Source organism: Lichenostomus cassidix, chromosome 5 (assembly GCF_008360975.1).
Source record: "Lichenostomus cassidix isolate B80296 chromosome 5, HeHo_3.0, whole genome shotgun sequence".
Classification (NCBI taxonomy): domain Eukaryota; kingdom Metazoa; phylum Chordata; class Aves; order Passeriformes; family Meliphagidae; genus Lichenostomus; species Lichenostomus cassidix.
The window spans coordinates 1,955,474-1,970,852 of NC_139486.1; the positions used below are offsets into that span (position 1 = coordinate 1,955,474).

The following is a 15,379-nucleotide window of genomic DNA, read 5'->3' on the forward strand; positions in this document are numbered from 1 at the left end:
TCTGAAGTTGATTTTTCATTTAAATGCAGGTTTATAACTTGTCCCAGAATGTGCAGGAGGATGATCTGCAGCACTTGCAGGTAAGAGAAGAGAAAGCTTTGAGGTGACCTAATTGTGGCTTTCCAAGGACCAACAAGAAGGAGGGAGACACTGTTTACAAGGGTCTGGAGTGACAGGACAAAGGGGAATGGCTTCCCACTGCCAGAGGGCAGGGTTAGATAGGATATTGGGAAGAAATTATTGCCTGTGAGGCACTGGAACAAGTTTCCCAGAGAAGCTGTGGCTGCCTCATCTCTGGAGGTGTCCAAGGCCAGGTTGGAGAAGACTTGGAGCAACCTGGGATAGTGGAAAGTGTCCTTGCCCATGGCAGGGGTAGAATTGGATGGGATTTAAGATCCCTCCCAACCCAAACCATCCTGGGATTTTATTCTGTGATGCTGAATTACCAGCCTGGATGCTGCCATGTGGCTCAGTACAGGTGACCCTTAAGGGTGATTCCAGCCCTGGCTGTTGGAGACAAGCAGCTCATGGGATTTTTGTGGCACAGGTGTCCTGCCCATTTCCTGGAATTACCTCCTGCTTTCTCTTCTGTTCAGGTGATTGATTAATCAATTAGGTAGGTTTTTCCAGGAGCTTAAGGAGAGGAAAGGAAAGCAAAAGTCCAGCTGAAAAAATCAGCATTTGAAGACTTCTGAATTATTTCAGGCCATAAACATTATTAACAATAACACCTTTTTAACACTGAATTTATTCAGTGCTGCCCTGATCTTTCAGTTTGGATTCTAAGCCATGACTGTTTAACAAGTTGACCCATTTTTAGGCATCTGTGAAACACATTATTGTGCCTTCAGTTAGAAATTAGAGTGCAGAGAGACTGGAGAGTCTTCAAATCTTGCTGGTAGGCTGATTTTAGAGTCTTTGCACAGCGGGGGTTTGCAGGCAAAGTACTTATTTCTGAATTCATTTCCTCTCGTTCCTGGAGTGTTTAGTGGGAGCAGGGCTCCAGCAGCCCCTGGAGCACATGAAGTTTCTGTTTGGTATGAAACCAGCAGCAAGCAGCTGATCTGAGCCATTTTCCACAGATTTGGCAGCCAAAAGCTCCAGGCTGGGATGTCTCACATAAGAGCTCAACACGGTGATTGTCAATAACAGCTCTGTGTGCCTCTGGGTGTGAGCTGGGAGCCCAGAGCCACTCTGTGTCCAGCTCTGCACATGGTGTTGTTAGTCCCCAGTCAGAAATGTCCTTTACTGCTTCATAGAGTCATGGAATTCCCTCAAGAGACCCCCCAGGGAGGATGGATTCAACCCTTGGCCCTGCACAGAGACCCCAACAGTCCCACCCTGTGCATCCCTGGCAGTGCTGTCCAAACACTCCTGGAGCTCTGGCAGCCTCAGAGCTGCCAGGGTCACACATCCCTGGGGAGCCTGGGCAGTGCCCAGCACCCTCTGGGGGCAGAACCTTTCTCTGAAATCCAACCCAAACCCACCCTGGCACAGCTCCAGCCATTCCCCCAGCTCTGTGGTCACACAGAGCAGAGCTCAGTGCTGGTGCCCCTGTGTCCCACAGCCCAACTCACTGTCCTGTTCTTTGCTTCTCCTTCCAGCTTTTCACCGAGTATGGCCGGCTGGCCATGGAGGAGACATTCCAGAAGCCTTTCCAGGTGAGTCCAAGGCCAGCTCGTTTGTCCCAGAGCCCGTTGGCTTCACCACGAGGTGTCACTGCAGTTTGCCGGATGGGAGGAGATGGGATTGCCTGGGGATCGACCCAGCTGCTCCAAGGAAGGGCTTTGTGCTTCCTTACTCCCAGAGATGCTTCCAAATACATCCCACACCCCTCTTTCTTCCCTCCCTGAACCCTTGCCATCCCCAGAGCTCTGCCCTGTCCTGCCAGCCTTGGAAAGCAGCTAGTTTTGCAGCAGGTTTGTCACACTCTGTGCTCAGGAACCCTGTCCAACCTTTGCTCTGAGAGGTTTGAACTCACCTGCCCTGGGAATCCCTGCTCCTGGCAAAATGAAAGGATGAGGATTAGCAGAGCTGTGGGAAAACACAGTGTAAGTGGGGTTTTAACTTCAAATAAGGGACATCTGTTCATCCTGCTGCTTCCCAACCTGTGAAAAGCTGCTGTTGAAAAAAAGGGGAGAGGGTTTGGCATCCACAGCAGGTGAGGTTGGTTCCTGTTTTTAAAGACACAGAAGTGTTCTGATTAGGTTGGATGGAGGTCTGTGGACTTCCCAAAGTGAAAAACAGCAGAGAATAAAACATGCTGTAAAAATGCAAAAAGTAATTTGGAAGGAGTTGCAGCTATTTTACATTTGCTTGCCAATAGAAAAAGAGAATTGTTGTCCTGAAAGGGCTAAGGGGGTTTATAAGGTGTCTGTGGTCAGGAAGTGGAAATAGAATTAAAAGGTTAAAAAATACAGGAAATGGACAAATTGAGATTTTGAGGGTCTGTTGGATTCTGGTGTGGACAGGTGACTGATAAATGGTAAAACTACCAGTAAAAATAAATGACAGGCAAGAGCTTAAAAAAGCTGTAACATGGTACAGCAAAAAGCCAGACATTAAATAAATATTCCTGCTCCTTATTTAAAAACTGTGGGCATAATGGAGCCAAATATTCCAGTGAAACTGAGATACTTCCCACTCCATCAGTAACAAGGAGGCTGTAAGGGGAAACTTAGACATGCTTAAATCATTAGGGCTGGATAATAGGCTGATTTTTACCAAACACCATAATTGCTGTCGAGTCACACAGTTTGTGGATGGTGAGCCTTGTCAAACAATCCCATTATCAATTTTTAAAAGACCACGAGTTGGGTTGATAAAAGTATCTCTTGCCATGATCCGTCGCCTTCTGTCAGCCTTATCTCTCCAGGATGCTGATTAAAAGCAAATGAAGTCAGCATTGTCTGGTTGAATCCATTGTTAATGGATTAAAAACTCATTAACTGATAGATGCCAGAGCACGCTGAACTAATTGTAACAGGGAATCATCATCCTTCAGAAGTGTTTCCTCGGGATCCCCCCAGGCTCTCTCTGATTCAATGTCATCTACATTAATGATCAGGGGAAAATTATCAAACGGCTGCTGGGAACCTTTGTGGGTTTGACAAATTTGGCAGGAAGGTTGATGGTGCTGTGGCCAGGTGAGAAATGATCTCCTGTCCACATCCAGCGTGGGATGGTTCCTGCAGAACGTGTTTTTAAGCCTGAGAGTGTTAATTAGAAAGCAGGAAAAGTGAGGGTAGGAAGCCCTGGCACAATTTTCCCAGAGAAGCTGTGGCTGCCCCTGGATCCCTGGAAGTGTCCAAGGCCAGGTTGGACAGGACTTGGAGCAACCTGGGATAGTGGAAGGTGTCCCTGCCCATGGCAGGGGGTGGAACTGGATGGTTTTTAATATCCCTTGCAACCCAAACCATTCTGGGATGCTGTGATTCTCCAAGTGTGATGGTAAATAACCTGCAGTTACATTAATCCTGCTGGAAGGGAAGTGAGACTTGGCAGTGGAAAATTCACATTTCCCTTTGTCTCCCTCCTCTCCTCACACTGGAGCCCTTGCCAGAGGCTTGCCCTGAAAGTGGGGCCTTCACGAAGGCAATGGTAAACACAGTCTGTCTGGAACAATTTTATTTCAGAAAAAATATCATAATTCCCAATTCAGGGCATGTATAATGTGTTTGTGGAAAAGTCCTAAGCATGGACATGTCTCTTAGGCATCTCATGGTGTTTGAGAGAACAGCATGTCCTGAAGCAGCTCACTGGGTACAGTCACTGTGGCTTCTGCAATTGAAAAAGACCAACTCACTGTTCTCTCTTTTTTTTTTTCTTTTTTTTTAAAACTTTTTCTGATGTTTTATGGAAGAGAACTGAAGACCGGAAATATTTCCCCTGCCTCCGTTAGATTTTTGTTCTAAACATAGACAAATTTTAGGGAAATTCCAGTGGAATGGGTTCCACTTGCTGACCTGCTTACTCATGTGCTTGAGGGGAGTCCTGGCACCTCTGCCAGCCTCTCCTGGGCTTTGGCATTCAGGATTTCCCCATCCAAACCCTTTATTTCCTACATGAGGCACTGGAGACCTGATATTTTTCTGAAAACTTTTTTTTTTTTTTTTTTTTTAAAGATTCAAAGTTGACCGTTCTGGTATTTATTTATTTATTGCTCAGGAACTTTGAATGCCTCAATAAAGATTACAAAAGCCAATGATTTCTTATTCACCCTCATTCCTCTGCATCTGCTTCTCATTAAAAGTCTGTCTGGAAGGCTGCCCGGTGCAAAAGGGCTGAAAAAATGAGGCTGTAGAATTCCCATAGGATGGAACTAAATGTGGCTGGAATTAGGGAGCTCAGTGCCTTTTGTCCTGGTTAGCAACACTCCCTTTCCTTGGGCAGTTTAGATGATTGATGCTGTTCTCCCAGCCAGGCTCTCAAACTGGTGCAGCAGTTTGGGGGATGCTCCCCCTTTTCCTTGTGGGGCAGTGTGGTGATCTCTGTGCCATGATGGGTTGGCTCTGCACAAAGGGGCCTTTTATTTCCAGCAGGAAAGGTGGGAGATGCTGCTGGAGCTGGGAAAAGACTCAAGGACAGGTTTTGTGTGGTGTGAAATGGGGGTGAGGGTGCAGGAGGTGTTAGCCCTGCTGTGGGCTCTGAGCAGCACATCACTGACCCCCCACTGTTCTGTGTTTTCTAGTCCCTTATATTCCTTGTTCGTGACTGGAGCTTCCCTTATGAATTTTCTTATGGATCTGATGGTGGTGCAAAATTTTTGGAGAAGAGGCTGAAGGTATGTTCTGGGTTCTGGAGCAACCTGGGAATAGTGGAAGTGTCTCTGCCTGTGGCAGGGGGTAGAATAGGATACTCTAAGGTCCTTTCCCACCCAGTCCACTCTGTGATTCCATGATTTTTGATTCAGCTGTGTTGGTTATGGTCAGGCTCAGCCACTGCCTTCAAAATCACAGAAGAGGCATTTTGGGAGGATTAATTTCCTTGCCACATTCAGGCTTTTGCCCAAGCCCAACTCCCTCTAACTCTCTGGGAGAGTCAAAAGCAAGGGGAGTCAGCAGATTCCCAAGAGAGTGGGAATGATGTTGTAGTAATGAGGTAGTTGTACAATAAAAATGATGGGCAGGGTCTCCTTGGGATCCATCAGGAAATGCATGGGTGATTTGGTAGTGGAGAGACCTAATTAAATGTGAGGCACGGAATGCCCTAGTGGGAAATCCCAAGTGTTTTTGTGTTCCAGTTATAGATGGACATGTCCATTTTCCAGATGATAATAACATGCTCTGGGACATGTGGTCAGAGATTCTCCAGTTCCTTGTTGCTGGAAGAACTTTGTCCTCATGCCTATGAGATCTCCTTCTGTGTTCCTTTTCCTCACTTTAAGCACCCACAGGGGATGTTTGGCCAATGCTCCCAGGAACAGGGTGGGATTGTTGGGGTGTCTGTGCAGGGCCAGGAGTTGGATCCATGATCTTTGTGGGCACTTCCAGCTCAGGATATTCTGGGATTCACTGTCTCCACAGGTGTCAGGCAATCAGCACGAAGAGCTGCAGAATGTCAGGAAGCACATCCATTCCTGCTTCACCAAAATCTCCTGCTTCCTCTTACCTCACCCTGGCCTCAAAGTCGCCACCAACCCCAATTTCGATGGAAAACTGAAAGGTACGAAGGCAAAGTTCTCCTTTCTGAGCTGATACCTCAGATGCCCTGGCAGACTGTTCTGTTTATTCATGAAATGTCAAGTATTTTCCATGAAAACCTTCTGGGAGAAGAGTTGGATCCTCCTCCCAGTGATGGGCACACCCCCATCTGCTTCTTCCCAGTTCAGCACACAGATGTGAAAGGCAAAAAGGTGTAGGAGGTTTAAAAGATCTGAGAGCTGCTGGCAATACCCACTGCCAGGACATTGACAGGAAAACTGGGAGGGGCAGGGATGAGGCTGGAAGTCCATGGACATGGTGTTAAGCCTGCAGTTAATTCCTGTGCCTCACCTGCACAGGCACAGCCTGGTTGCTGCAAGGCTGGTGCTTGTGGAGGGTGGAAAGCTGATTCCACAAGCACTCTGAAGGTTATTTCACTTTGAAAAGCTTTCCAGGGAATATTTAATCTGCCTGATTTATCTGATGAGTGGTTTCCCTACAGGGCAGACTTGGTTCAGCAGGTTAAAAAAAGAGGGAAGGAGAAAAGAGCTGTGGTGAGATTCTCCACCCCAAAAGGAGCCACGTGCTGTGGATATTTTTAGATGCTTGTTGTGAACTCCTTACTAGCATGGCTGGTTCCATGCTGCTGCAATCTTAGTAATAAAGTGGTCCATTAGCCACTTAAATTAGCAGGCAAAGATGTGAGTTATGCCCTGGTTTTGTCTGGCTCAGACTTGTTCTCCTGGCTAAGCAGGAGGGACAGTGAGGCAGCAGGAGGGAGATGGACTGGTGGAAGCTGAGCTGATGATCCCTGGGATCTCAGGTGCTCAGGATTCTTCTGCCTGGGATCTCAGGTGCTGAGGAGTATGGAACAAATGCTCTGTGCAGACAGGAGTTGTCAGCAGCTTCTTGACACAATTTCCTTGTTGCGTCAGAACTGCACTCAGCTTTTTGTGCTCTGATGGAAGAAATGTGGAGGATCTTCCCTGCTCTTCTTTACCTTCCAAATTCCTGGTTGTTGCATTGTTTTTTTCTGCCTTCAATCCTATACAGTTTAATTTAAATGGAAACACCAAAAATCCCACTCTGTGCATCCCTGAGAGTGTTGTCCAAACCCTCCTGGAACTCTGGGCAGCCTCAGGGCTGTGACTATTCCCTGGAATTCCCTGAGGGAAGAACCTTCCATGGCAGGAGGTTGGAACATGATGGCCTCTAAGGTCCCTTCTAACCCAAACTATTCTGTGATGTATTTTTTTTTCTCCCCAGAAATAGACGATGAGTTCATCAAGAACTTGAAGATTTTGATTCCTTGGCTTCTTAGTCCCGAGAACCTGGATATTAAAGAGATCAACGGGAACCATATCACCTGTCGAGGCCTTGTGGAGTATTTTAAGGTATTTATTTAAGAAAAAAAAAAGGTTTATTCATCTGTGGAATTTTACTGTAACTAAAGGGGAAAGCAGCAGCAGGTAGGGCAGCACTGACAGTCCTGACTCACTGCAGCAGAGGGTCAACACCTCATGGTCAAATTTTGACCACACAATGAGCCCAAAAAGTGGGAGGAGCTGTTTTCCTCCCCTGGAGAACTGAGGACTAGAGGGGGATAAGCCAAGGACTGTATTCCAGTTGCCTTTGGAAAAAGCTTATTTTTGTTGTCATGACTACCGGGACATTTCCGTGTGAGACATTGGTGAGTAATTCTCACCACCTACTCTCCAGGGCTACCTGCCTGTGGCTCCTTCTCCTTCAGGGAAGGACAGAGGTAGGTGCAAATCCTTTGGGAGGGATATTTGGAGTGAGTGGAGGAAGGAAATCCTCCAGTGACAGCCAGGCCACCCAAGGAGTGGCATTTTCTGACCAAAGCCATCTTGTGCTGAACATCCTCCCCTTCCCTGCTTGTGAATCCTGTCAGAGTTGTGTCTGGAGCTGGGTGGGGGTGGTTGGTGTTGCTCCTGTGTTCTGCATTCCACATGATTTCCTTTTCCCTGTGCTTTTCCAGGCCTACATAAAGATCTACCAAGGGGAGGAGTTGCCACACCCCAAGTCAATGCTGCAGGTATGTTTGAGTGGGAGCTGTGGGAATTCCTGCACTGTGATTGCCATTAATTCCCAGGAATTGGCAGAGATGTCCAGCTAGTGCAGCACAGTGGGTCAGCTGTGATTTTATTCCAAACAACCCAAGGAACAGCACTTTGGGAAACGTTTGGCAGTCATGACCCTGACATGGCTGAGGAATTGCACCCTGGATGGTCTGTGGGGAATTGCTGGCTGCACACAGCATCAGCCAGCTCAGCTGGAATGATTCCCTGCAGGTGAATAGCATCCTTGGGGCCACCCAGGGAGGTGACACATGGGAAGTGGCTCCCTGAGCCAGCCAGCCTTGCCGGGGGTTGCAGCTGGAGCTGTTTACTTGTGGCTGAGCCTTTTATCTCTTTCCTTGCTGGTTCCCACAGCTGAAGCCAAAGTTTTCGTTGCTCTGGCTTGGAGGGTAGGAATCCTCTCTTTGTGCAGGCTTTTGGATGTGTAAATACAGGATGATCTTTCTTAGGATTGCTTGGAGGCTGGGAGAGAACCCTTGGCTAGCTCTGGGTGCCACACACATGTCCTGGCTGTGGATATATGTGGCCCAGAAGTATCCAGGGAGCTGCTCCCTGCACTTGCACAGCTTAACCCTGTCCTTCTGCACCTAAATTTTGTGTCCCTTTTGCCCTTCCAGGCCACAGCAGAAGCCAACAATTTAGCAGCAGTTGCCACTGCCAAAGACACCTACAGCAAGAACATGGAAGAGGTGGGTGGTGCTGAGCATGTCCTTTGCTGCCTCTTCATGTCTTCTGAATTTCCTCTCATAGATTCATGGAATCCTGGAGTGGTTTAGGTTGGAAGGACCTTAAAGCTCATCCAGTCCACCCCCCTGCCATGGGCAGGGACACCTTCCACTGTCCCAGGCTGCTCCAAGCCCTGTCCAGCCTGGCCTTGGACACTTCCAGGGATCCAGGGGCAGCCACAGCTTCTCTGGGCACTCTGTGCCAGGGCCTCCCCACCCTCACAGAGAATAATTTCTTCCCAATATCCAACCTAAATCTACCCTTTTCCAGTGTTAAGCCATTCCCCTTCATCCTGTCACTCCATCCTGTGTCCCCAGTCCCTCTCCAGCTCTCTCTGAGCCACTTTAGGCCCTGAAAGAGGCTCTGAGGTCTCTCTGGAGTTTTCCCTTCTCCAGGCTGAACACCCCAACTCTGTCCTTGTAGGGAAACCTCCCTGCCTGGGTTCCTGGTAGAAAATATCCTGAGTGGACTTGTCAGGAGTGACGTTTTGGGAATGATTTCCGTGTCAGCAGTGCCATTTCAGGGGTGATTTTCCTGTGTCAGGAGTGATGTTTTGGCAATGATTTCCGTGTCAGCAGTGCCATTTAGGGGATGATTTCCCTGTGTCAGGAGTGATGTTTTGGGAGATCATTTTGGGAGTGATTTCCCTGTGTCAGGAGTGACGTTTCAGGGGTGATTTCCCTGTGTCAGGAGTGACGTTTCAGGGGTGATTTCCCTGTGTCAGGAGTGACGTTTCAGGGGTCATTTCCCTGTGTCAGGAGTGCCATCTCAGGTGATATCCCTGTGTCAGGAGTGACATTTTGGGAATGATTTCCCTGTGTCAGCAGTGCCATTTCAGGGGTGATTTCCCCGTGTCAGCAGTGACGTTTTGGGAATAATTTCCCTGCGTTCCCCACACAGGTCTGCGGAGGGGACAAGCCCTTCCTGGCTCCCAGTGACCTGCAGGCCAAGCACTCAGAGCTGAAGGAGGAGGCCGTGCGGCTTTTCCGCGGCGTGAAGAAGATGGGAGGCGAGGAGTTCAGCCGGCGCTACCTGCAGCAGCTGGAGGCCGAAATCGACGAGCTCTACATCCAGTACATCAAACACAACGACAGCAAGAACATCTTCCACGCTGCGCGCACCCCAGCCACGCTCTTCGTCGTCATCTTCATCACCTACGTCCTGGCCGGCGTCACCGGCTTCATTGGCTTGGACATCATAGCCAGCCTGTGCAACATGGTTCTGGGCTTGACACTTATCACACTCTGTACCTGGGCTTATATCAGATACTCTGGGGAGTACAGAGAACTGGGAGCAGTAATAGACCAAGTGGCCGCAGCCTTGTGGGACCAGGTAGGATAAAGAGCTTTTGATTTAAAAGCAGCGTATAAAAAGCACTTTCTGCACCCCACCGAGTTGTTTTAAGTGTTGAGTTTCCTGGGGATTTTGCTCCCCTTTGAGAAGGGTTTGGCTTTTAGGGTTGGTAGACACGGCTGCTTGTGCTGTGATCTGTGTGGGGAGAGCTGTGCCCTGCTTTAATTCAAGTTTTAATCCATTCCTTACACCTTCAGATGGGGAGAGGAAGGGCAGAGGAATTGTTTTCAGATCGTTTTGGGGAGGTCACAGGGCTGCCCTGTGGCTGCAGCACAGGCAGGATGAACAGCAAGGCTGGAGCTGTGTCCCTGAGCCTCCAGTTCCTGTCCAGTGTGCAAAACAAGCTGTGTAGATCTGACACAACTCGCAGCAAGCTCTTTTGTTCTGCCTTTTTCTTTCCTGCTTGTCTTACCCGTCACCAGATGTGGGTTTGTGGAGCCTGGTGGGAATGGGCAGCTCTGCCATGATCCCCTGGGAAGGATCCTGATGTGTGTGCTTGGTGTGTGCCTGTCTGTGGGTGTTAAAGAGGAAGAGCCGTCGCTCTCCCCTGGTTCAGGGCAGGGATTTTGGTTCTCCTGGCTCTGCCAGAGGTCGAGGGCAGGTCTTGGCTCTGCCTGTTTTGGCTCCAGAGCCTGATTTCCCATTGCAGCCCTTCCCTGTTCCCACAGCAGAGCAGGGAAAGCCCAGCCCAGTGTACTCACCCTGACCCCCTTCACCCCATCCAGGGCTACAATCCATGTGCCCAAAGAGCCAAAAGGCTGCAGTGCCCTCCTGCTCTTCCCGTGGCAGAGCTCATCCCTCAGGAGCCAAACCAGCTCTGATTCCTGGCAGGAAGGACCCTTCTGCACCTGCTCCTTCCTTGCTTTTCATCCACCAGGGAGGTTTCCATGGAGAGCAAGCACATTTCCCTGCTTCCCTGTGCTGTTGGAGCTGACCATGCAGCTTTGGGAGGAACACAGGCAGCATTTACTGATGTTCCTTCATTCCAGGGCTGGGCAGTGGTGCTGCTCAGCAGAGAGGCAGCACATCCCTGGTGTCCCAGGTGGATTCATCCCATCTGCCCTGTCCCCAGCACCCCCAGCAGAGCCCCCTGCAGTGGCTCTTTGCCCAGGGACACTTCCCAGCAGCCTTTGGGATATGCTGGAATGTTTAAGGCCATTGTTTGCCCATCCCAGTGCTGGGTGCAGAGGGAGTTCAGCAAGAACAGGACACACAGAGCAGGAAGGCAGAGGTGCTGCCCACTTGCAACATGCCCAGCTGGGGGAAAATAAAGAGGCTAAAAGTGCTTGGAGCTGTTCCTAGCTTCCACAGGCCTCCATAGCTTTCCAAGCAGAGGGAAAATTCTCCCAGGAAGGAGCTGTGGCTGAGGGGAGGTGCTGGCTTGGGCAGGGTGACTCTGCCACCACCAGCCAGCAGCTCTGTCCCATGGAATTGGGACCATGTGGGATGGATGGAGCAGTGAGGGGTCCTGCAAGAGGGGAGCCAGTTTGGGATGAACCCCCCTGGGAGCACCCCATGGCCACCTGTGATACACAGAGCTGTTTCTTTCTCTTTCTGTCTCCCCCTTGCCAATGCCTCTCCCAGGGAAGCACGAATGAGGTAAGTGGCTCTTGTTCTCTGCATGCTGCCAGGGCCCAGCTGGGCTCGGGGCTCCCGGGAAAAGCAGCATGTTGGGGCTGGTGGAGGATGGGAGTCATGAGGGCTCTGGGCAGCAGCTGCTGGTCTGGGTGTTCCTGATGCCTGGGGAAGGGTGTGGATGTGGGCACTGTGCTCCAGGCAGTGCTGGGAGCCAAGTGGGAGAGAGATTTGGGTGAGGAATGTCAGGGTGCAATGGGGGTTTTCATCTTTCTTCCATCAGTGCTGTTTGGGGGTTTTCCTGTTGTGCCAGGAGGTCAAACCCAAACCCCAGATTGTTTTGGAGCACCAAATGTGCAGGGGCAAGCAGGGAGCAGCCCCCACACCTGGCCAGGGTTCTCTGTGCTGCTGGCAGTGCTGTGGGTGTTGTTTTTTGGGAAAAACCACCCCATATTGGATTCAGCTGAATGCAGAGCCCAGGAGGCTCAGTTCATCTCCCAGCATCTTCCTGGGCAGCACTTGGAATACAATCCTGTTCTCCCAGCGTGGCAGGGGAGCTGCTCTGAGGGGAAGCAATCACTCATAGCAGTGCAGCCATTCCAGAGACAGGAAAACCTGGATAAGAGGAGATTCTGCCCCACTCAGGTGAGACCTCACCTGCAGAGCTTCTTCAGCCATGGGATCCAACATCAGAAAGATGTGGAGCTGCTGGAAAGACTCCAGAGGAGGCTATGGAGATGCTGTGAGGGCTAGAGCCAAGCTGAGAGAGCTGGGGGTGTTCACCTGGAGAAGGGAAGGATCCAGGGAGGGCTCAGAGCTCCTTCCAGGGCCTTAAGGAGCTCCAGGAGAGCTGGAGAGGGACTGGGGACAAGGGATGGAGGGACAGGACACAGGGAATGGCTTCCCACTGCCAGAGGGCAAGGAGAGATGGAATATTGGGAAGGAATTCTTGGCTGTGAGGGAGGGGATGCCCTGGCACAGATTGCCCAGAGAAGCTGTGGCTGCTCCTGGATCCCTGGAAATGTCCAGGGCTTGGACAGGGCTTGGAGCAGCCTGGGATAGCCAAACATATCCCTGTTTATTGCAGGGGGATTGGATCTAGATGGTCTTCAGTCCCTTCCAGCCCAGTCCATTGTGGGATTCTGATTTATGATCACAGCCACAGCAGCCCTTTGTGTGCTGAGCTCCTTGTGTTCCTCTTGCCCAGCACTGCAGGATCCCAGAGCTCAATTCCTGCCAGGCCAGGCTGAGGGCAACTGGAATGTTCCTTAGGCAAAGCCTCACCAGGATCTGATTAAGCCAAAAAAAAGACAACTTTCCTGCACATGGATGTTATTCCAGCTCCATATCCAAGTGCCTCCCCAGCCTGGCCAAGGTGTGACACAAAATACTCCCATGTTTTCCTGTGTCACCAAAGCCCACCAGGTCCCTCTGTCAGTGCCACCTCCTTAGCCACTGAGCTTTGGGGGCAATTCCTTTAGCAGAAAATCAAGCTGTTAGAAATCATCTGATTCCTCATCCCTGCCAGCAGCCAGGGCAGCCCTTGGGTACCCCAGGGATACCAACAGCAGCAGGAGGCAGAGCATGGGATTTGCTGTGGATGAGCTGTTGAACAAACCCTGTCAAATAAAAATCAGCACTGTGGGACTGGTTTGGCATCACAAAACCCCTAAAATAGCACAAACTGCTGCAAGGTCGCTGAGATTGAGCTTGAAGGGGAATTGTCAAGAAAGACAGGCAGAGAAGCTGTGTGAAGTCTCCTCCACCATTCCACTGTGTTCCCAAACAATCCCAAATCACCACTTCTGTTCCCAAAAGCCTATTTGGGGTGGGATCAGCATCCTGTTGGACACCTCTGGAGGCATCTCATCCCTCACCCTCCTCCTCCTCGCTGTGCCTCTCCAGCTTCCTTCACCCCCTGAGCACACAGGGAACACATCACCCTGTCAGTGTGTGGGTTCCTGCTGGTCAGCTGCCTCTTCCCACCCCTTCAGAGCCAATCCTGGCTGGCCAGCACTCCCCAGCAGGAGCTGGTGGGATTTGGGTTGGTTTTTCCTCCCCCAGTGAAAAATTTGAAATGGGAATGTCAGAGCAGTGACGGTTGGTCACACCAAGTCCTCTGCAGCCAGAGCTGTGTCTTGGCACCTCCTGTGCCATTTGCTCTGGGATCAAGGTAGGGAGGAGGCAGGGAGGGACATAGGGGTGTCACTTTCCTGTCACCCCCATGGGATCAGAGTCTGGTCCTAGCCCTGGAGTGTTGTGCCATCGGTTGTGTGTGGGAAATGCAGCCCTGCAGCAGCTCCTGTGTGTTCTGAGCCTGGCTTTGCTCCAGGAGAAACGAAAATGGTAAAATCAGAAGAAAAATCCACATCATCTGCAGAAAAATGATGAGGACAATGACCTGTCACAGCCAGGAGCCCTCAGCCTGGTGTGATTACAGAGCTGCCTGGGGGGGAAGCAAAAGCTGAGGCTGCAGGAATTGACACTCTGTGTGTGAAACACGTAGGGAAAAACAACCCCCAGATCCCTCACTTGTACTCCAAATTACTGATTTAATGCAGCTCAAGGGGGACGAGGTGTTTGAAAAATTGGAATTGTAGAGTCACAGAATATCCTGAGCTGGAAGGGATCCACAGGGATCATGGAGTCCAATTCCTTGCCCTACACAGACACCCCAAAAATCCCACTCTGGGCATTGCTGGCAGTGCTGTCCAAGCACTCCTGGAGCTCTGGCAGCCTCATGCTGTGCCCATTCCCTGGGGAGCCTGGGCAGTGCTCAGCACCCTCTGGGGGAAGAACCTTTCCCTGATATTTATCCCAAACCTCCCCTGACACAGCTCCAGCCACTCCCCAGGTCCTAAATCCACGAGCTGGAGGTGTTTGTGCGTTGGACACTCGACACAACCGCGCTGCTGCACAGAACAAGCCCAGGCTTCAGCGGGCTGGGGTGGATCGGGATTCCCTGGGATGGAGATTCCCTGGGATGGGGATTCCCTGGGATGGGGAAGGGGCTGCCCAGTGACCGTGTGTCTCCCCGCAGGCCTTGTACAAGCTGTACAGCGCTGCCGCCACCCACAGACACCTGTACCACCACGCCTTCCCCGCGCAGCGAGCCGAGCCCGCCGACGGCGCCGACAGGAAGAAGCTGTAAGCATCCCGCACGGCGCAGTCCCGGCGAGCTCCCAGCCGTGCATGGCCGAGGCGAGGACATCTCCTCCTCGGCTCGACACCCTCCTCATCCCGTGTCCATCCCCGATCCCGCCGGGAGCAAGCGGCCGCGGGGCCCGCCGGGGCAGGGCCAGCATGGATCGTCCTGTCCCTGTGTACATAGGGCGCTGCCGCAGCCCGAGAGCTTTGGTTTGTCATAGCCAGCGACTCCCAGCTCAGTCATGAAGCCTTATTTCCCCCTTCTTAATTAGTCACCACTGAGGAAACGATCATTTACGTGATGCCGCGATTAAAAAGGCCGAAGCTTATCCAAAAGGCGATTTATTTCAGGTACTTGAACAAGTTATAACATGTAACCACGTTTGGTTTTTTTTTTTTTCCTTGGTTTAACTGTTTAATGACATAATTAAAATGTATTAACTTGCTTTATCAGACACTGTAAGGGCACTTCTGCTATGGTCTGTTAACGGTGCTGTGAGGAACGCCGTTTGTTTGTCTGCACAAAGTGTCACTTTGTAGCTGTGTTGGAGGAAGTTTCACTGTATTTCTGTACATATTTATCCATGATAGTGCATAGGATGTGTGGTACAGTTCTATTCTTTTATTGTCAGGACTATTAAAGTTTGCTTTTGGTTCCTAAGAAGTTGGTTTTGCAGGGAAAAGTTATTTACTAAGCCAGGCAAGAGCTTCTCCTCTGGGGTTTTTTTACGTTTTTGGTTTGATTTGGGATTTCAGAGTTGGTATTTTCAGGGTAATTTACCCACTGAGGGACCCAGAGCTCAATGCCACCAAGACATCTGATCATCTCAAGCCCAT

General features: G+C 50.5%; 1 protein-coding gene across 4 annotated transcripts in view; it reads left to right on the forward strand.

Moving 5' to 3' along the window:
- The window catches only part of ATL1 (atlastin GTPase 1), a 28,603-nt gene extending 13,397 nt beyond the window's left edge, over positions 1 to 15,206 (forward strand). For 3 of the 4 annotated variants that reach the window (XM_085060917.1, XM_085060920.1, XM_085060919.1), the window contains exons 5-14: positions 30 to 80; positions 1,605 to 1,661; positions 4,691 to 4,783; positions 5,526 to 5,664; positions 6,909 to 7,036; positions 7,642 to 7,698; positions 8,359 to 8,430; positions 9,368 to 9,799; positions 11,405 to 11,419; positions 14,436 to 15,206. In XM_085060917.1, the coding sequence (XP_084917043.1) occupies positions 30 to 80; positions 1,605 to 1,661; positions 4,691 to 4,783; positions 5,526 to 5,664; positions 6,909 to 7,036; positions 7,642 to 7,698; positions 8,359 to 8,430; positions 9,368 to 9,799; positions 11,405 to 11,419; positions 14,436 to 14,546 (1,155 nt within the window). In that variant the 3' untranslated portion in view covers positions 14,547 to 15,206. The remainder of the gene's footprint in view (positions 1 to 29; positions 81 to 1,604; positions 1,662 to 4,690; positions 4,784 to 5,525; positions 5,665 to 6,908; positions 7,037 to 7,641; positions 7,699 to 8,358; positions 8,431 to 9,367; positions 9,800 to 11,404; positions 11,420 to 14,435) is intronic. The other variant, XM_085060918.1, reaches the window with a different exon arrangement.
- The last annotated feature ends 173 nt before the right edge of the window (positions 15,207 to 15,379 follow it).